We start from the raw sequence: 22,235 nt of genomic DNA on the forward strand, positions 1-22,235 counted from the left end.
GATAAAAAAAAATATTGATTAGGAGATAAGACCCAATGAGTATATCTTCTTTTCTATATATTACAATTAAGTAAATACACTCAAAAACACACACACATGGTGCACAGTGGTAGTATTCACAACAGCTAACTCATCAGTCCGAGTTCAAATCTTGCCCAGGGCTGAAATAATTTCAGTATCACTGCGCTGTGAGCCATTACTCCAGTTCATGTAGGCAGGGAGTTAGGGTTGTGTGTGTGTGTGTGTGAGGTCGCAGCATTACCCATAGATCAGTCATACATGAACTCTGAGCTCTCTTCTGGGAGGGTAGTAGCTTTTGATCATGAGTCCAACACATGATCCAAGACCATGGTGAATTACACACACACACACATTGGACTGGAACTCTGGGGAAAAAAATACAATTTTCATGGATTTCAATGATGAGGACCTGTGCTGTATTAGTAGGGAAGGGGAAAGCTCATGGTGTAGTGGACAGGTGAAGAAAAAGGAGAAGGGGAGGGATTAATAAGGAAAATGGAAGAAAATAAGGAAGGGGACGAATGGGCTCTGGACGTCAGAAGGAATGTAAATAAGAGATGTGCAGACAACACAGCCAAAGTTGAACCAAACAGTAAAGGCACTAAAATTAGAAATATAGATAAGAGCAGTGCAATAGAAAGTGGAGATAATTATTTCTATGGATTTAATGAGGGAGGAGATGACAACCTCCCCCGATTAGCAAGTCTAGAGGAAAAACTAACAAAAATTAATGAATCATGGGAGGTTAGGTTTAGCCAACTTGCACTAATTACACAGAGTTGATAAATTGGAAGAACTAAAGAAGGAGAACCAAAACCTAAATAAAGAAATAGAAGAATTAAAAAGACAGTTAAAAAAAGTAAAGGATGAGAATGAGGAATTAAAAAGGAATAATAGAGTCCATAGCAAAAGAGGTAAGTGGTTGGAAAAAAGGTCAGGAGGATAACAAAGTTGAATTTAGAGATATAGTGAAGCAACAAATGAAGGAACACACTAAGGACACAGTTATTAAAGTGATGAGAGAGAAGGAGAATATAATAAGAGACTTAGCAGATAAAAAGAAATGTATAATTATATTAGGAATGGAAGAGAAGCATAATCCAAATAGGACTACAAGAGTAAGAGATGAGAAAGAAAGAGTGAACAAGGTATTAAAATATTTCAAGACGGTGAACAGGAAATAAGGAAAGAAATTGAAGAAATTTATAGGTTAGGGAAATACAGTATAGACAAGACCAGACCAATTAATGTTAAATTCAGGTCACAAACGACAGCAGAGAATGTCTTATCAAAAACAGGAAAACTAGCAGAAAGTGATCAGTACAAACAGGTATGGATAAAAAGAGAGATGAATAAAGAGGAAGAGAAAACAAAAAGAATAGAAGCTAAAGAAAAAATGAGAACAGAACAGAGTCAGACAAAGAGAAATTCTATTGGAAAGTAGTGGATATGAAAGTGAGGAAATGGTTCATAGCAGAGAAAAACAGAAGGGAAACAGAAAACAGGATGGAGGTAACAGAAAATTAAAAGTGTCCTTCACAAATATAGATGGATTAATAACAGGCTTGAATGAACTGAATGATTACCTGAAGGAAAAAGAACCTGATATAATGGGAATTGTGGAAACAAAATTGAAAGGTCCATTACCACCCAACAGTGTAGGACATGGTGTTTATAATTATTGGATTAGAAACAGAGAAGTAAAGCAAGGTGGTGGAGTTATGCTCCTGACTAAGAAGGATATAAATGTGAGGAATGTTACATATGGAAAGAATAGAGAGATGATTATGATGGAAATAGAGGACAGGGACAAGAAGAGCAGGAAGTTTGTGGTAAATTATGTTCCTCCTAAAATGGCTTTGTGGGAAGAGAGAGAACACAAGAATATGTTAGAAGACACAAGGATAACACTAAATAAGATAATGGAAGATGGAGGAAGAATAGTTATAATGGGTGACTAATTGTAAAGAAATCTGCTGGGAAGAGATGACAGTAAATGATGGAGACGACCTATGTGGAAGTGTACTACTGTACCTGATATGATTATAGAACATACAATGACACAAAGGATACAAGAGAATACTAGGTATAGAAATGAGGAAGAGCCATCAAGACTAGACCTAATAATCACATCAGAACCTGAAATAGTGGACAAAATTGAATATAAGACACCACTAAGTAAAAGTGACCACATATTAGTTGAACTGGAACTAAATGAAGAAAAATACATGGGAAAAATGAACAATATAGAAAGGGAAGAATGATGTATGGAAAAACAAATTTTGATAAAATGAGAATTTTTTTTCTAAAAGTAGATTGGAAAATGATATACAAAGAGGAAACAACAGTAGAAGAGAAATAAAAAATTTTGACAACAATTTATAAGGAGTGGAAAAGTATATTCCAAGACAAAAACAAGAAAAAGGATATGTAGAATGTTGGTACAACAAAAGATTTAGGTAGTTAAAAGACTAAAGGGATAGAGCTTGGATAAAATGGATGAAAGACAAAAACTCGAAAAATGGAAAATATATACTAGTTATAGAAAGGAATATGTACAAGTGCACAGAGAAGAAAAGAGAAAATATAAAAAGAATGTCATAGAAAAATGTAAAGATCAGCCAAAACTGTTTTATAGATTAGTAAACAACATATTGAAAAACAAACAAGAATTAGTGAAACTATGACAAGGAGGAATAGAATACACAGAGTAAATAGAAATGGTAGAAATTATGAACAAGTATTCTAAATTGTTTATGAGGGAGAACATACAACTTAGAGATGTCGAGTGGGAGGAGAAAGTCCCCCCTATGAAAGGGATAGAAGTAACAAGGAATGAAATAATGAATCACTTGAGTAATCTTGATGTTAGAAAATCGCATGGTCCAGATGAAATGGCAAACTGGATTTTGAGAGAATGCAGGAATGAACTAACAGACAAAATACATAGTCTAATAAGCAGTTCATTGAAAGAAGGAAAAATTACAGAAGATTGGAGAAAAACAAATATAGTACCAATATATAAGGGTGGAACAAAGAAGACCCTACAAACTATAGACCAGTCTCTCTTACAAGTATGGTAGCTAAAATTTGTGAAAGAATGATCAAAATTAGATGGGTAAGGCATTTGGAAAAAACAATGTACTAAATCTGAGGCAGTTTGGATTTAGACAAGGAAGATCATGTGTCACAAACTTGATGTGCTTCTATTCAAGACTAATAGATATAATACAAGAGGTGGATGGACTGATTGTGCCTTTCTAGACCTGAAAAAAAGCTTTTGATAAGGTGGCACATAAGAAATTGCTAAAGAAATTAGAAACTGCAGGAGGAATATAGGGCAAACTGCTGAAGTGGATGGAAGACTTCTTGCATGAAAGGAAAATGAGAGTGGTGATAGACAAACATTACAGTTGGGATGAGGTGATTAGTGGAGTTCCACAAGGAACAGTCTTGGCCCCAATAATGTTTGCTATATATATTTATTATATGGATGAAGGAATTGAAAGTTATATGAGCTTCTTTGCAGACGATGCAAAATTTTTGAAAAAAGGGAACACTGAAGAAGATTGTGAGTCGCTGCAGAGTGATCTCAATAAAGTATGGGAATGGGGTAGGAAGTATGAGATGGAATTCAACATTAAGAAGTGTAGTATAATGGAATTTGGAGGAAGCAAAAAAAGAATAGTGGGATCATATACATTGGGAGAGGAAGAAATTGAAGAAGTGGAAAAAGAGAAGGACCTAGGAGTCATTATTATGAATATGTCCCCTGAGAAACATATAAACCAAATTTTTGGAGAAACTTATAATTTAATAAGAACAATCAAAGTGGCATTTACATACCTGGACGAAGAAATGGTGAAGAAAATACTAGTCACTTTGATAAGACCAAAATTGGAGTATACAGCAATGACGTGGTCACCAAGTACAAAAAATGTATAACAAAACTTGAAAGAATACAAAGAGCAATTATGAAATTGGCACCAATGCTCTCAGAACTATCATATGATGAGAGGCTGGCAAAACTTGAGCCACAGACATTGGAGCAAAGAAGAGAAAGGAGACTTGATAACTGTTTATAGAATCATGAAAGGCTTGGAAATTATAGATAGAGAGGATCTAATAAAAAAGGATGGTAGAGATACAAGAGGACATGGAAAGAAAATCAAGAAAGACAATTATAAAAGAGGCCTGAAAAAGAACAGCTTTCCCCACAGGATAATAGACATTTGGAAAATGTTAGATGAGAATGTGGTGTTTGCAAAAACAATACACAAATTTAAAAACAGTCTAGATAAAGCGAGATATGGAGACAGGACACCATGAGCATAGCTTCCCTTCCTGTAAAATACAACTAGGTAAATACACACACACACACACACACAATAAATTGGAGAATAAGAAATAGGACTCAATGAGTATTGCTCCTTTCCTATATATTACAATTAGGTAAATACACACTATGTGGACCAAAGAATGGAAAATTAATTTCAATACCATAAAATGGAATGTATTGGAAATAGGTAGTAATTCTAAAAGACTATCTTTGAACTATTCCTTGGTAAGCAAATCCATTACAAAAGTAAAAGAGATGAGAGAAAGATGAAAAATAACCTGTCAACTGACAGCTGTATCAGCAGGATTGTTGGAGAAAGTGGATTGCTGCAGATCATGAAAGTGGCTTTTCAATGTATGGATGAAGAGATGGTGAAAAAACTCATAGAAATGCTGATTCGACCAAGACTAGAATATGTGTCAGTGGTATGGTCCCCATATAGAGTGAAGGATGTAAACAAGATTAAGAGAATACAGAGGACACCAACTGAACTGGTTCCTAGCCTGGCAGATGGGAAGGTTTCAAGTGGTGATGAGAACAAATGAGAAAGATTAAATGTTTAAAGGATGTGAATAAATATTTTTCATACAAATGCATAAATACTTGGAACAGCTTAGAAGGTGATATAGCCCAAGCTGAGACAATACATGAATTCAAATCTAAGTAGATAATTGGAAAATAAGGATATAACCTAAGTTGGAACCATACATGAATTTGAATCTAGGTATGAGAAATTGGAGAGTAAAAGCCCTGCCATAATATGTGTCAAATTGTAGGGAACTACAACACTCAAATTGAGGTATACGGGGTACTAGTTTTGTGCCACTGTCCTCCCATTAAGGGTGGATTGGTGAGGTGTGACATAAAACCTGCCAAACTGCCTCACTCATCATGTCACAGAAGTTGCAGCTCTACTGGCATCATGAGGATGTTATTCAATGGATAGAACTGTACAAGGATAATGTGTGCCTGTGGCAAGTGAAACATCACCTGTGCAAAAAAAAATATCAGGGATGAACTGAGTAGCTTGCATCATTCACCCATGGCAACAAGTCAGTGTTTGAACACAGGGCAAGGGCCTCTCACCCCTGTGTAGTGTGATGTGGCCTTAAGAGACAGGACCCCAAGAGTGTTGCTCCTTTCCTGTTTACTACAATTAGATAAATACACACACAGATACACAGAAACATGTACATATAGTTTGTATGGTGTATAAAACAGTTTGCTGCATAATTGAATAGAAGAATGAAACATATATATATATATATATATATATATATAATATATATATATATATATATATATATAAATAATATGATATATACACATTACCTCATATGTCATTGAATTCTATAGTATATTAAAAGATATCATCTCTTTTGTTTCAGGGTATTGGACCATATATCCAAGAATTAGTACATCCCATTCTTGCTTGTTTCACAGACAGCAATCCCAATGTACGATATTATGCAACAGAGTCTCTATACAATGTTGTTCGGGTTTCAAGAGGAGCAATTTTGTCCCAGTTTAATGATATTTTCATAGTTCTTGTCAAGCTAGCAACTGATGCAGACCAAAATGTGAAGAATGGTTCTGAGATGTTAGACAGAATGATGAAGGTAATACAGTATGAGAAACAATCATTATTTTATTTTATTGTATTTTATTGTATTTTACTTGGTGGATAAATTACAGATGCTCCTCTACTTACGTTCATTCGTTTTACGTTTTTTCAATATTACGTTTGAACTGACTGAAAAAAAAAATGGTAAAAAAAAATTTTTAGTGAATTTTTTAGTTTAGCGCGCTCTCCGTAGTTCAAACGATACTTACACATGACGCTGCGTCCATTGTTTACATGGCACAAACGACAGACTGAACGTGCCTTGCCTCCTCCTCCTCCTCCTCCCCCTCCTCCTCCACTATCTCAATTTATGTTGCTTGAATTTGATTTATTTGAAATTGTTATCATTTTACAATGTTATGTGTATAATTAATGATTTAGGGGTGTTTTATAAGATACGGTAATAGAATTTACGGATGTATGGTACAGTAACAACTTACATTCATTTTCAACTTACGTTCGGCCGTTCGGAACGTAACTAAAACGTAAGTTGAGGAGCGTCTGTATTTCATATACTGTACTTGCTTATTTTCATTGGCTTACCTTCTAGTAAGCTGTTCATTATTTCTAAACAAAGATGATTGTATTTGGCACATCCAAGAAAGTGTATGTTCTATCCTGCCAAATGTCATTGGTTGCTGGCACCATGTTCCTGCTTTTCAACAAACAGTAATATTAGTCCATGTGTCTATTATTTTGAACATTCTCAGCTGCAGCCATCATGCTTTTCTGGTTGACATGGCTCCTAAGCACCCTTGTAATAGCCTTTATATATTCTTATGTAGCATATGTACATTCCTACATACCTATGCTCAAAGGTCCTCACCACCTTGTTAGTAGATGTCTATGTCTAAGTACACACCCTACATCTATTGTGTATTGATTCAGAAACCCATTTGTTGTCCCTCCTTTTATGGCTCCTTGTGGATGAAGGATCATCCCTGTCCAACACACACTGCTTGTGTCAGAGACAATGCAGCAAACACAGTACCTTTATGGCCCTACAGCCAAAGCTGGCTAAACCCTATTGCTGCATTGCATGGTGGACACCCACTTCTCCCCATTAGAGGAAGCATACAAGAAGAAATCCCTTCAGGCTGCATCATTTCCTCAGCCATTCTTAACCACTCTTTTCTCACAACTATGTTTTACCCACAAGTCTATTCCTTCCCTCTTTACCTTCCACTTTTTTTTTTCTAAAGCTCCTTCATGCATTCTTTCCATATGCTCAAACCATCCCAGTATTCTTTCATCCACCCTATCTTTCTGCTCTCTGCTCCTACTTTCTGCCTCACCTCCACATTTCTCACTCTGTCTATCCTCATAACCCCAACCATATCAATCAATCAATCAATCCATTGCCCCTGGTCTTTGGTGTAGAAAACCCACAGCCTTTAGGTAACTTGCAACAGCCTCTGGGCATGTCCTCAAGCCACTTAGGGAAGATATATTGAGTTGTTGTCTAGGGATTGTTAGTGTCGGGCATTGTAGTATAAGGTGTTCTGTGTCTTTTGTGTGGTGGTTGCTTCTGTTCTGTGTTGGTAGTTTCAATACTGGATGGTGTCCTGAATGCAATCCTGTATTCCAGTCATTCTCCTCTTCCATTACAGTCATTTTCCTGGCATCTCCCACTGCCACAATCAGGCCCTCCTTAAGCTCCTCTGTATTCAATAAATCCTTGAAATACTCTACCCATCCTTCCCTTACCACTTTCACTGTCATCATCATCTGCCCATCCCCTATACCTTCTCTCTACCTGACTCACCCCCTCACTTTCTTCACTTCCTTCCATTTCTTTCACCTTGTGCTTTGCTTCCACCATCTTCCTACTGTACTAATATTGACATGGTCATTTATTTTCCTCCTCCACCATTTACTCACTGCTCTGTTCCCTCCAATATCCATTAATCTCTATTAATGCCCTCTCAATCACCCTCCCATCCTTCACCCTGTCCAATATACTTACAATTGTCTTTCTTCTTAAACACTGTTCATTTTCATCATCTCCCTTTCTTTACACATCTCTGACATCTCTGCTATAAATCTTATGTGGCACCTGTAACCTCCCTACCATATATATCAGCACATCTCCTACCCAAGCATAAAGATCCCCAACATTGCTTTATTTACATTTATCCTAAAACTCTACACGCTCATGTAGATCAGTCTAAAAAGTCATTCTCTCATCTTTTCTCACTGCCAGGGCCACACGCACTCTCAGAAGCCCATATCTCTCATCCCAATTTCACATTCACCTACATTATCTGTGAAGACACTTCTCTCCACATCATTATGCACCCATTTATTTAATCTTTTATCAGCAGTATTATTCCTCCTTACACTTGCCCCTTTGTCACTCCTAACATCCTATCCACCACACTTCTAAACTCATCCTTCCCTTTCAGTTTAGTTTCACTCAGCGCTAACACATCTATATTCTTATTCACAAACATGTTACTAATCTCTTCTATTTTCCTCTCATCTATGCTACATCCATGTGCATTTAATGACCCAATTACTAGGGTTCTTTGTACCACATCCACATATATTTAATCACCCAATTACTAAGGTTCTAGTTAAAAGCTCTTCCAGACCCTCTTATGTCTTCACTTTTTGTGGGAGAAAAATATAGCATAGGGGAATCCCTAGTCCCCTCACTCTGTCCCATTTAGTCATCTACAACATGCATGGGATTACTGTGACATTTTTCTCTCCTCCCTTCCCCCAGCAGAGTGGGATATGAAAAGGAAGAGGCGGATTCATAGAAGTGGTTAAGATGTTCAATGGACATCATAAAGGAGGGGCAGCAGTAGTAAAAATCCATCATCATTCCTTTCTTAGTAAATATTTAGACTGAAAAAGACAAATGATGTCTAGCTCTGGCACAGAGGGGCACCCCAAAAAGTCTCCAAAGTATTGGCTACGTTTTATCATGTAGTCAGTAGCCCACAATGCATGAAAACCACTCCAACAGAACATCTACTCACTAAAACCAAAATCCTCCCCATGAAACAGCATGACAATGATAAGCACACAGTTCTATGCAAGAGCTCTCTCATGTATCTGTCATATTACATAACACAAGTTCTACTAAATGGCCATAACAAAAAATCTACACTGGCAGCATACTACTCAGACATCTACAATAACCTTCCACCAACCTCATGCAACACATCCATATTAAAACACATACACACTTAGATCATAAAACAAGCACTCCAAGACAGACTACCAAACTCTGTACTCCACTAAACTCCCCAAGACATCAGCCTTACTGAGAAGTCCTTCTCACAGCAAGATCTGCAGTAGTGCATTTGCATTAAGATCACAATCAAGCTTTGAAATAATATCACCACAGAATAAGCCTAGCCATGCCTGCACATTGCTGCAGATGGAATCACAACACAGAAGACATTGAGCACCTAATTTTGCATTGCCCTACTCTTACCTTACCCAGACAACAACACAATATATTCTGAGTGACTTGCAGGCCAACTTAATGGCTGTTTCCTTTTACCTGGGAGTCATAGGTCTACTGCCAGAGACTCAGGACAACAGATTGATTGAAAGACAGGTGGCAATGCCCAAACATGATAAATGTAGTGGTTAATAGGTGCCATACTTTTATGCATTAATTAGTCATGTTTGTCTTTTGTTTATCTAATTATGTGTTACCTGCAAAGTGAACTGGTTAGGCATGGGAGATGAACAGCATTGCATCTGTCCTATTAATTTTTTCATATATAAGCTATGTGAAAAGGCATGAGTGACAAAGAGAGCTGGAGAAGAATGTATAGACTAAGGCAATGACATGTTCCATGAGTGGGGATGAAATGACACCATTGCAAGAGAAGGTTTTTTAAAGTGATTTCATTAGATTGTGAAATAAACTTCTTTTTATTTATTTTTTATTTTTTAGGATATTGTAACTGAAAGTGCGGCATTTGACTTGGTTGCCTTCATCCCTGTTTTACGAGAAAAACTCTACAGCACAAACCATTGGGCACAAACCCTTGTCGTCTCATGGGTTTCCGTTTTACATAAAGTGCCAGATGTTGACACTGTAACATTTTTACCTGAGATACTTGATGGTTTATTTTTTATCCTTGAAGCTCCAAAGCCAGAAGTAAAGAAGATGTAAGTATTGAATTATTGTCTTCATTTTTACTTTCATCCTCTTCTACTTAATGTGTTTAGCCCCTTTTGTGACAATTGGTACTTTGGCTTTTTATTTGACTGCTGCCAGACTTTAATTTTTGTCAGTTGCACATAACCCCATCATTAAACAACTTCCTTACTGAGTTACATTTCTCCTTTTATTCTGGCTGCCATCATGCTGTGTTAGTCATCTGTACATGACTTTTTTTTATAGGAAAAACTAATCATGAGGTTCATTAAGCCTGTATGGCCATTTGGTTGTCTTTGATTTGCATCTTCACCTTCCCTCATCTCAGAGTAATAAGTGAAATGCTGAAAAGAGAAGCAAAATCTAAGTGAAATGGATACTTATTTTGCCGAATGTAGAGAAATGATTAATATCAAAGAATTGTACATCAGTTGTGTAAAGTGTTTACATCCTCTTAGATTTATTTGATATATTTTTTTAACAAGTTCCTAATAACTAATGTTACATATAACTTAGTGTTGAAAAACTTTGTTAATGTCTTCATTAGTCCAACTTATTCATATTGAAACAGGTGTGAAGCTGCTGTCGGAGAGTTTCAAGTAAGCATAAAGAGAGCTCCTGATCGAGTCAAGTTTGCTGATATGATCAGCATCCTAATAACCCATGCACAGTCACCAGACCAATTGGTTCAGGTAATATATCAATTTCAGTATTTATCAATGTTTAGGTGTATGAAGTACTGGAATTTTTATAGATATTGTACGTTAACAATGTCCTCAAAGACCATTGTCATTGATCGCTGAAGATTTAAATGCTTCCTTCATCCTATAAATCCCCAGCAAATTGCCTTAACTTGGATTGGTGAATTTGTGAAGCTGTCTGGACGTGCCATGCTTCCTTGCACGTCGGGAATCCTTGCAGCTACAGTACCATGTCTAGCAATGGAAGATCCAGCTTATGCAAGTAAGTATAGATTGTTAAATCTATGGTAATAGTGTATATTAGAAGTTTAAATGTATCAAACATTTGTTTGCATTATAAGGTTATGGAGAGATAGCACATACAAACCCCGTAGATCTGGGGTATTGGCTTCATGTTATTGTGGTGTTAAAAACTGTTGAGTAGTATGGAGCTGATACTTTAGGGTCTATATGGGGCACGCTTATGGACCAGAGCCACACATCATTTTTGTCTGTGGTAGAGGAAATCTATATTCACAGAGAAATGATACATATATACATACATACATATAACTAGGCTTTTTCCCCCTTACAAGGGAGGTAGCCAAAAAGGAAAAGGCATAAAATCATTCCCACCCATTCCATCCCTGAATACACTCCACACCCCTCCACCCTCCCTCTTATCGTAGCACCTCCTGGATGATGGGTCATCCCTGCACCTTGTCCACTGCCCTGGGTCAGAAGCAGTGTCGCAAGACACAGCACATCCACAGCAAGGCCGCTTCATTAAATCGGCGACCCACCCTCTCCTTCCCCTCATGCATAAAAGGAGAAGATGGGGAGAAATCCCTTCGGGCTGCATCAAATTTTGCTCACACATACTACCTCACCCCCCATCCCCCCGCCCATTCCACCTCATGCATCACAACATCATCCATATACAACCATTCTCCATTCACCCCTATCTTCTGTCCTCTCCCGTCCTTCCTCAACAGACATTCCCCTCTTCCCCAAAGCCCCATTCACCCCATCCATCCACCTCATCTGAGGACATCCCCTCATGTTCACTTCCTCCACATCTTCCTTCCATACCTCTTTTACTAGTCTTTCTTCACTCATTCTTTCCATGTGTCCAAACCATCCTAATACTCTTTCATCAACCCTATCTCCCAACTCCCTTTCCACCCCTGTTCTCCTCCTCACCTCCTCATTTCTCACTCTATCTATCCTAGTAACCCCCATCATACTTCTCAGACACCTCATCTCAAATACATTCAAACTCCTGCTCTCTTCCTCTCTTATGTTCCATGTTTCTGCCCCATACAGTGCTGTTGGCACAATCACTCCTTCATACAGTCTCCTCTTAGCATCCGTTCCCAAATGTCTATGCCTCATTACACTGTTTAGGACAGGTAAAGGTTGTGTAGATCAGATCTCTGTGGTAAGACAAATATGTGAGAAAGCTATAGGAAAGGGGAAGGATGTTTTTTGGGCTTTTATGTATCTGGAAAAGGCTTATGATAGGGTAGACAGAAAGGCACTGTGGGAGGTTATGCAGATATATGGGATAGGAGGAAAGCTTCTAGGAGCTGTCAAGAGTTTTTATGAGAGTAGTAGAGCTTGTGTCAGGATTAAAAATGGAGAGAGTGAGTGGTTCGAGGTAAAGGTGGGACTTAGTCAAGGATGTGTTATGTCGCCCTGGCTGTTCAACTTATACAGGGATGGGGTAGTGCGAGAGGTAAATGCAAGGGTAGTGGGTCAGGGATTGGAAATGGTTAAAGAAAATGGAGAAAAGTGGGAGGTGAGCCAGCTGTTGTTTGCTGATGACACTGTGCTTGTGGCAGGATCGGAGGAGGGATTGAGGAAGTTGGTGGCAGAGTTTGGGAGAGTATGTGATAGAAGAAAGCTAAAGATAAATGTGGGTAAAAGTAAGGTGATGAGATGTACAAGGGGTGAAAGTGGCAGTAGTCTGGAAGTGAGCATTAAGGGAGAGAGACTGGAGGAAGTGGATAGTTTTAGATACTTGGGTGCAAATGTGGCAGGAAAAGGTGGAGTGAAGGTGGAGGTAGAATGTAGATTGAGAGAAGCGAGTAAATGCCTTGGTGGATTAAAGAGAAATGATAATATTTTATAATACTGCAACTGTCTCTACATTATGCTGTCCCCCCACATTGTTTCTGCTCTGTATCATTTCTTTGAATATTCATTTTCTCATTTTGCCTAACACTGTGGTGGGGGATAAGAATACTGTCACCAAGCCTTTCCACTTGAGTGGTATGAGGTGACAAAAAAGGGGAAGGGGATAGGACTAGGCATCATTCTCCCTGTAGCCCCAAAGGGGATATTCCTAAAAAAAGTAAAAGCATAAGAGGGTCTGGGAAGAGTTTTCCAACCAATACCCTAAGGTTTGGGTCTTTTAATGTGTGTGGATGTGGTACAGATGAGAGTAAAAGGGAAGAGATAGGCAGTATGTTTGTGAAAAGAAAGATGGATGTGTTGGTTTTGAGTGAAACTAAGCTGAAAGCGAGGGGCAAGTGTGAGTTTGGGAATGTAGTTAGGAGTATCTCAGGAGTGAAGAGAGGATGAGGGAGAGAAGGGGTGGCTATACCAGTAAATGAAGAGATAGATAAGCATATTGTAGAGTGGAAGGAGGTTTCTTCAAGGTTAATGTGGATGGAAGTGAAACAGGGAAGGGAGATGTGGGTTTTTGTAAGAGCATATGGGCCTGGTAGTGAGAAGAGTGTAGAGGAAAGGGAGGCTTTTTGGATAAATTTCAGTGAGTGCATAGAGGGATTAGGGAGAAATGTCAATGTAGTAATATTGGGAGACCTTAATGCTAGGGTAGGAAATAAACCAATAGATGGAGTGGTTGGTAAGTGTGGAGTTCCATGAAAAAATCGTAGTGGAGAGTTGATGATGGAGATGTGTCTAGAGAGTTGATGAGAGCAAATACAGTGTTTCGGAAGAAAGTCAAACATAAGTACACATGGGAGTGATGGATGGAAGAGTGGTAGATAGAGCACTAATGGACTATGTAGTGGTAACCAGGAGTATAGTAGAAAGAGTTAAGGGGAGAGGGTGGGGGAATATCAGATAATTTTTTGGTGGAAGGTAAGTTGACTGTGGAGGATAGATGGAGACAGAGGAAAATGACAGAAGGTAGTTAGATGATTAAAGTGAACTACTTAAATGAGAAAGAAAAGGAGAAGGAGTACAAGAAGAAGCTGAGAGAGGAGTGGGACGGAGTGAAGGATAGAGTAGAACTAGTGGAGGAGAAATGGGGATGGTTCAAGGAAGGAGTCACAAGGTGTGCAAAGATGGTGTGTGGAATAAGGAGAATGGGAGGAAATAGAAGGGTAGTGAGTGGTGGGATGATGAATCAAGGAAATTTGTAGAAGAGAAGCGACTTTTCAAAGGTTGGTTACAAAATAGGATGAGAGAATCATATGAGAAGTACAAAAAAAAAAAAGAGAAAAGTAAAGTATAAGATAAAGGAGGCAAAGAGGAGAGCAGATGTGAAATGGGGTAAGAGTATGACAGAAAATTTTGAAAGTAATAAAAAGATGTTTTGGACAGAAATTAAGAGAGGAAGAGGAGGTGAATCAAGAAAAGAAAACGGTAAAAGGTGCAAATGGAGAGATAATAATGGAAGAGACAGCAGTAATAGGAAGATAGGTAGAGTATTATAAGGAGTTGGGAAAGGTAGTTGCAGTGGGAAGCACTAAGAAAATGACTGTAATGAGTGAGGAAGATGGAGGAGAAATAAGGAAAGATGAAGTGAAGGCAGTTGTTAAGATGATAAGGTAAGGCACCTGGGTTGGATGGGTGTCACAAAGAATGTCTAAAAAAAAGTAGGTACAATGATGGTGGACTAGCTGGTGAGGTTATTTAATGTTTGTTTATGAGAGGGTAGAGTGCTGGAGGACTGGAGGAGTGCCTGTATAGTTCAGCTTTACAAGGGAAAAGGGGACAAGTGTGAGTGTAGTAGTTTCAGAGGGATTAGCTTGTTGAGTATAGTTGGGAAGGCTTATGGGAGGGTCTTGATTGAGAGGATTAGGAGAGGAACAGGAAGTAATTGGTAAGGAACAGTGTGGGTTTAGGACAGGTAGGGGCTGCATGGATCAGATTTTTAAGGTAAGACAGATATGTGAGAATGATTTAGGAAAAGGTAAGAATCTCTTTTGGGCTTTTATGGATTTGGAAAAGGCTTATGACTGGTTAGACAGGAAGGCACTGTGGGAGGTTTTCAGATATATGGGATAGGAGGAAAGCTGTTAAGAGCAGTCAAGAGTTTTTATGAGAGTAGTAGAGCATGTGTTATGTCATCCTGGCAGTTCAATTTACACATGGATGGGGTGGAGCAAGAGGTAAATGCAAGGGTAGTGGGTCAGGGATTGGAAATGGTTAAAGAAAATGGAGAAAAGTGGAAGATAAACCAGTTGTTGTTTGCTGAAGACACTGTACTTGTAGTAGGATCAGAGGAGGGATTGAGGAAGCTAGTGACAGAGTTTGGGAAGATGTGTGAAAGAAGGAAGTTGAAGATAAATGTGGGTAAAAGTAAGGTGATGAGATGTACAAGGGGAGAAAGGGGCATAAGACTGGAAGTGAGTATTAAGGGAGAGAGACTGGAGGAAGTGGATAGTTTTAGATACTTAGGTGCAACTGTGGCAGGAAAGGGAGGAGTGGAGGTGGAGATAGAATGTAGATTGAGAGAAGCAAGTAAATACCTTGGGGGATTAAAATTGTAATGAGAAAAAGACATTTGGGAATGGATGCTAAGAGGACATTATATGAAGGAGTGATTGTGCCAACAGCACTGTATGGGGCAGAAATGTGGAACATAAGAGAGGAAGAGGGGAGGAATTTGAATGTGTTTGAGATGAGGTGCCTGAGAAGTATGATAGGGGTTACTAGGCTGGACAGAGTGAGAAACGAGGAGGTGAGGAGGAGAACGAGTGGAAAGGGAGTTGGGAGATAGGGTTTATGAAAGAGTATTGGGATGGTATGGACACATGGAAAGAATGAGTGAAGAAAGATTAGTAAAAGATGTGTGGAAGGCAGTGGTGGAATTAGTGAACATGAGGGGGCAACCATGGATGAGATGGATGGATGGAGTAAAAGGGGCATTGGGAAAGAGGGGAATGTCTGTTGAGGAAGGATGGGAGAAGACAAAAGATAGGGGTGAATGGAGAATGGTTGTGTATGGATGATGCTGTGATGCATGAGGGGGAGTGGGTGGGAGATGGGGGTGAGGGAGTATGTGTGAAAAATAAATTGACACAGCCCAAAGGGATTTCTCCCTATCTTCTCCATTTCTGCATGAGGGGACAAAGGGGGGTGGGTCACTGATTTAATGAAGCAGCCTCGCTGTGGATGTGCTGTGTCTTGTGACACTGCTTCTGACCCAGGGCAGTAGACAAAATGCAGCGATGGCCTGTCATCTAGGAAGAATTAAGAAAAGAGGGAGGGATGTGGATGGGAGTGGAGTGTGTGGGGATGGAATGGGTGGGAGTGATTTTTATGCCTTTGTTTTTTGGCTACCTCCCTTATAAGGAGGAAAGAGCCTTTGTTATATATATGTATTTACCTAGTTATGTATGTATTTATACCAAGGGCCTTTTCCCCCTTACAAGGGAGGTAGCCAAAGTCAAAGGCATAAATCCACTCCCACCCATTTCAGCCCCACATATTCCACTCCCATTCACCACCCCTCCCTAACTCTTTTCTTGACTCTTCCTGGATGGCGGGTCATCTCTACATCTCACCCACTGCCTTGGGTCAGAAGCAATGCAGCATGACACAGCACATCCACAGCAAGGCTGTTTCATTTAATCAGCGACCCCTGTCCATCCCCTCATGCAGAAAAAGGGAAGACAGGTAGAAATCCCTTTGGGCTGTGTCAAAATATCATTCATACATACTCCCTTCCCCCTCTATCTCCTACCCACTCCCATGCATCACAGCATCATCTATACACAACCATTCTCCATTCACCCCTATCTTCTATCTTCTCCCTTCCTTCCTCAACAGACATTCACCTCTTTCCCAATGCCCATTTTACCCCATCCATCCAACTCATCCTTGGTCAGCCCCTCATGTTCACTCCATCCATTGCTGCCTTCCACACTTCTTTAACTGATCCTTCTTCACTCATTCCTTACATGTGTCCAAATCAACCCAATACTCTTTCATCAACCCTATTTCTCAACTCCTTTTCCACCTCCGTTCTCCTCCTCACCTCCTTGTTTCTCACTCTGTTTACCCTAGTAATCCCTACCATGCTTCTCAGACATTTCATCTCAAACACTTTTAAGCTCTTTCTCTCTTCCTCTCTTATGTTCCATGTTTATGTCCCGTACAGTGCTATTGGCACAATCACTCCTTCATACAATCTCTTCTTAGCATCCATTCCCAAATGACTATTTCTCATCACAATTTTTAATCCCCCAAGGCATTTACATGCTTCCCACAATCTACATTCTACCTCTACCTCCATCTCCACTCCTCCCTTTCCTGACACATTCGCCCCAAGTATCTAAGACTATCCACTGCCTTTAGTCTCTCTCCCTTAATACTCACTTCCAATTTGCTGCCATCCTCTCCCCTTGTACATCTCATCATCTTATTTTTACCCATATTTATCTGTGTGGAAGTCTTTCATGTCAAATGGTACGTTAGTCGTCAGGATGAGGGGTGCAATGGCTTGTCTACACAAAATGATTTATGAATGTGTTTGCTTGTTGTCTGTTTGAGGGTAAATTGACTGTTGTGGTTCTTGCTGTGTACAAGCGTGTTGTGTTACTGTAATGCTGTTAAGTGTTTTGTACAGTTTACTGATTTTTGTTTTGTGATTGTGTTGACAAGATTTTGCCAGTTGTGTTTTCTATTTGTGTATTTTGTTGTTTATCTTAATGTTTATTGCTTGTATTTAGTCTGTTATATTTTGAAGGATAGGTGTGGGGGTATTGTGTTTAAGTGTATTGCATTGTCTGATGAGGTCTTGGATTTCTGGTGTGAAGTTGTGTGATTTTCTGCTGCCTCTGTGGATATTTTTCTTGTCTGTATTTTGTATGATTGTTTTAAAAGTGTGCACTGTAGTGTTTATGTGTGTGATTGGTTTATTGTTTTGTGTCTCAAAATGTTGTTCTGTTTCTTAAGTAAAAGCTACCCAGTTGCTCTCTTGTAATTGGTACATGTGTGTTTGTGGCCTGCTGGGGTATTTCATGTTTTGGTGGTGATGATGATTGAAAGGTGACCAGATCCAAGGGCTTCAACCACTTTCCATGAAGTTGTTGGGGTTAAGCAGGGGGGAGCAGAAGGTTATGTCAGGAGAGGAGGGGATGGGGGGTACGTGTATGATTATGCATGTTATTCATGATTGTCAGTGAGTTAAGATATGTTAACATATCAAGCCCTCTGATCATGTTGAGCTTGTTGATATAACATGTCAACAACTTGGGGTTGAAGTCACCACCCATAATAAAGTTAGGAATGGTGGCAAATTGAATAAGAGAAGGGCCAAAGTTATTTGGAAATGTGGGGGATGATGGGGAGGGGCAGATGTATATGTTAACTATTGTCATTGTGGACTTGTTACCTGTTTGGATTTTAATTTATTGTGTTTCATTAGTGTTGTCTGTGATAGGGAGGAAGTTTTTGGTAATGGCACTTGTGTCCTCAAAGCAGATAGACTGAAGGATTAGGGTGATGAGTCCATCGCCGTTGCCATCTGTCTGGTCTTGTCTAATGGTAGTGAAATGACAAAAAATGGGTGTTTTTTTAGTTTTTTCCTGTATGATGGGAGTGTATATGTTGCATTGTTTGAGGCAACATTTGATTTTTTTTTTTTTTGCGTGTTGATGCAGTCAATGTTGTGAGCTGTTGATAATGTGTTCTGTATGTGTTGTAGGTTGTTGTCGAGGGTTGAGGTGCTAGTGGGGATGGTTTAGGATCTAGGTTAGAAAGAGGGAGGGGAGTGATTAGATTACATATGTATGCATGGCATGGTAAGTACAAGAGAACTATATTTCACTCTTTCTTCTTATGATTCAAAAGTTATTGAATATGTTGTTGTTGTTGTTGTTGTTGTCCTCTCATTTTATGCAATGGGGGGACGGAGAGGGGGTGTCGCCGATTTAATGAAGCGGCCTTGCTGTGGATGTGCTGTGTCTTGCGACACTGCTTCTGACCCAGGGCAGTGGACAAGGTGCAGGGATGACCCGTCATTTGGGAGGTGCTAAGATAAGAGGGAGGGTGGAGGGGTGTGGAGTGTATTCAGGGATGGAATGGGTGGGAATGATTTTATGCCTTTTTCTTTTTGGCTACCTCCCTTGTAAGGGGGAAAAAGCCTTGGTATATGTATGTATGTTGTTGTTGTTGTTGTTGTCGTTCCCTAGACTGCCTGTCCGAGCAGTCCCGTCTCCCCAAGGAATGCCACAGGCGAAACTGGGTTTTCCCACATCCTTTATAGTGTATGTTGTGTTGTTTGCGTGCATGATTGTGTATAATGCAGTCTTCCATTATGTGTTGTATGGTATGGGGTGAAGTGTTACATCCTGAATATGTTGATGGTGCAGGATGATATTTATTCATCCAGTTCATGTAAAGATATGAAAATGGTGCAAATATTGTGCAAAACTTGATTTGTTTGTTTATTATTATATGCTTGATTTTTATTTACTATTATTTACTATTTATCTGTTTATTATTTAAATACACCTATGCATTTGTTTTATTTATTATTATTCATATTATTATAATTCTTATTTATTTTTCTTTAATTTATTTATCATTATTGCATTTTTTTCCACATCTGACCTAGTTATGGACCAAAAGGTCTGTTGGCATGCTCTGCCTTTGTAATCCTTTGTAATTGTTAAAATTTGATTATTGCAGAAACCAGAGGAACTGCTGAGGAAGTGAGTTCCAAGCTAATGGCTTTGATAACAACAGATGATGACAACAATGAAAGTGAATCATTTAATGAAGAAAAAGAAGATGAAACAGTAAAGGAAACTGCAAGTCAGTGTGTGATTATATTTTTTCTAACTTTCCATTTTTTTTTTTAATAATAAGAACATTAATTGGAGCCCAGGATTTATGAAGCTTTTATTTGTCTTACAGTGGGCTGTAATTTTTTATTAGTACTTAATCAAAAGGTATATCGCAGTTTTATATTTAATCTTAATTACCCCATTATTTTTCAATTGTTTCTTATTCTTCTAATATCCATTTGCTTGTGAATCACTGCCTTTCCACCTCACCTATTTGTTTTATTTTATTCTTATTCTGTTCATTTTGTTGTTGTTACGTAATGTACATTTTTATATTAAATATGATACACTAGTAACAAAATTATCTTGCATAAAAAAAATTTCTTTCATTGACTAGCTAACCAGCCAGAAGATCTTGATTTAACCTCAGTTATGGAGGTTCTTTTGAAGCAACTGTGTAATACAGCAGTTCCATGTAAGACAGCAGTGCTTCGCTGGATTTATCACCTGCATGACAAGATTCCAAACAGGGTAATTATCTAAATTTTATAACTCTGTATTTACCAAGTTGTATTTAGCTAATTGGATCCTGTCTCCTATTCTCTAATTTTCTAACATGCCTATATTGTGTGTGGGTATAAAGTAACAGAGTAAAGTAATCTTTGTCTGTTGACCCTTCTTTAATATAATTGACAGATGTGCAAGTATGTGGAGGAGCTATTCCATGTTTTGCTCCGAACACTTTCTGATCCCTCTGATGAAGTTGTTTTACTTGTTATACAAGTCCTGGCTCAAATTGCATCAACAAATTCACAGCCAAACATGTCTGAAGGTAAAGTAGAAGATTTTTATTCTTCTAATACATACATACATATACCAAAGGCTTTTTCACCCTTACAAGGGAGGTAGCCAAAGTCAAAGGCATAATCCACTCCCACCCATTTCATCCCCACATACTCCACTCCCATTCACCACCCCTCCCTCCCTCTTTTCTTGGCTCCTCCTGGATGACAGGTCATCCCTGCATCTCACCCACTACCATGGGTCAATGGAATAAGACAGAGCACATCCACAGCAAGTATGTTTTATTTAGTCAGTGACCCCCCTCTCCATCCCCTCATGCAGAAAAGGAAAAGACAGGGAGAAATCTCTTTGGGCTACATCAAAATATCATTCACACATACTCCCTCAACCCCCCATCACCCACCCACTCCCTTCCATGCTTCACAGCATCATCCATACACAACCATTCTCCACTCACCCCTGTCTTATATCTTCTCCCTTCCTTCCTCAACATACATTCCCCTCTTTCTCAAGGTCCCACCATCCACATCTCTTTTACTAATCTTTCTTCACTCATTCTTTCCATGTTTCCAAACCATCCCAATACTCTTTCATCAACCCTATCTCCCAACTCCTTTTCCACCCCTGCTCTCCTTCACACCTTGTTTCTCACTCCATCCAATCTAGTAACCCCTACCATACTTTTCAGGCATTTCATCTCAAACACATTTAAATGCCTCCTCTCTTCCTCTTGTTATGTTCCATGTGTCTGCCCCAAACAGTGATGTCGGCACAATCATTCCTTCATACAATCTCCTCTTAGCATCCATTGCCAAATGTGTATTTTTCATTACACTTTTTAATCTCCAAGGTATTTACCTGCCTCTCTCAATCTACATTCTATCTCCACTTCTCCCTTTCCCAGCACATTTGCCCCAATGTATCTAAAGCTATTCACTTCCTCCAGTCTCTCTTCCTTAATACTCCCTTCCAATCTGCTGCCCTCCTCTCCTTTTGTACATCTCATCACCTTATTTTTACATACATATATATACCCAAGGCTTTTCCCCCTTGCAAGGGAGGTAGCCAAAAAACAAAGGCATAAAATCCACTCCCACCCATTCCATCATCACATACTCCACTCCCATCCACCCCCCTCCCTCCCTCTTATCTTGGCTCCCCCTGATGACAGGTCATCCCTGCATCTTGCCCACTGCCTTGGGTCAGAAGCAGTGATGCAAGACACAGTACATCCACAGCATCCATCTTACTTTTACCCACATTTATTTTCAACTTCCTTCTCTTGCACACCTTCCCAAACTCTGTCACTAACTTCCTTAATCCCTCCTCTGATCATGCTACAAGTGCAGTGTCACCAGCCAACAACTGGCTTACCTTCCATTTTTCTCAAATTTTTTTAACCATCTCCATTCCCTGGCCCACTACCCTTGCATTTACCTCTCGCACAAGTCATCCATGTATAAATTGAAGAGCCAAGGCAACAAAACACATCCCTGGCGAAGTCCCACCTTTACCTCAAACCACGCACTCTCTACTACTCTTGTAAAAACTCTTGACTGCTCTTAAAATCTTTCCTCCTATTCCATGTATCTGCAATACCTCCCATAGTGATATCCTGTCTACCCTGTCATAAGCCTTTTCCAGATCC

General features: G+C 39.2%; 1 protein-coding gene across 2 annotated transcripts in view; it reads left to right on the top strand.

Annotated features, from left to right (window-relative positions):
* Nucleotides 1–22,235, top strand: part of LOC143033972 (protein VAC14 homolog) — a 70,008-nt gene that overhangs the window by 9,009 nt on the left and 38,764 nt on the right. For both annotated transcript variants that reach the window (XR_012967212.1, XM_076199728.1), the window contains exons 3-9: nt 5,749–5,979; nt 9,904–10,121; nt 10,682–10,802; nt 10,950–11,073; nt 19,686–19,811; nt 20,181–20,314; nt 20,480–20,615. Coding sequence is in view for 1 of the 2 variants with exons in the window: in XM_076199728.1 (XP_076055843.1) it covers nt 5,749–5,979; nt 9,904–10,121; nt 10,682–10,802; nt 10,950–11,073; nt 19,686–19,811; nt 20,181–20,314; nt 20,480–20,615 (1,090 nt within the window). In the remaining variant the exon portion in view is untranslated. The remainder of the gene's footprint in view (nt 1–5,748; nt 5,980–9,903; nt 10,122–10,681; nt 10,803–10,949; nt 11,074–19,685; nt 19,812–20,180; nt 20,315–20,479; nt 20,616–22,235) is intronic.

Source organism: Oratosquilla oratoria, chromosome 16, assembly GCF_046742065.1.
Source record: "Oratosquilla oratoria isolate Oo_2021 chromosome 16, ASM4674206v1, whole genome shotgun sequence".
Lineage (NCBI taxonomy): Eukaryota > Metazoa > Arthropoda > Malacostraca > Stomatopoda > Squillidae > Oratosquilla > Oratosquilla oratoria.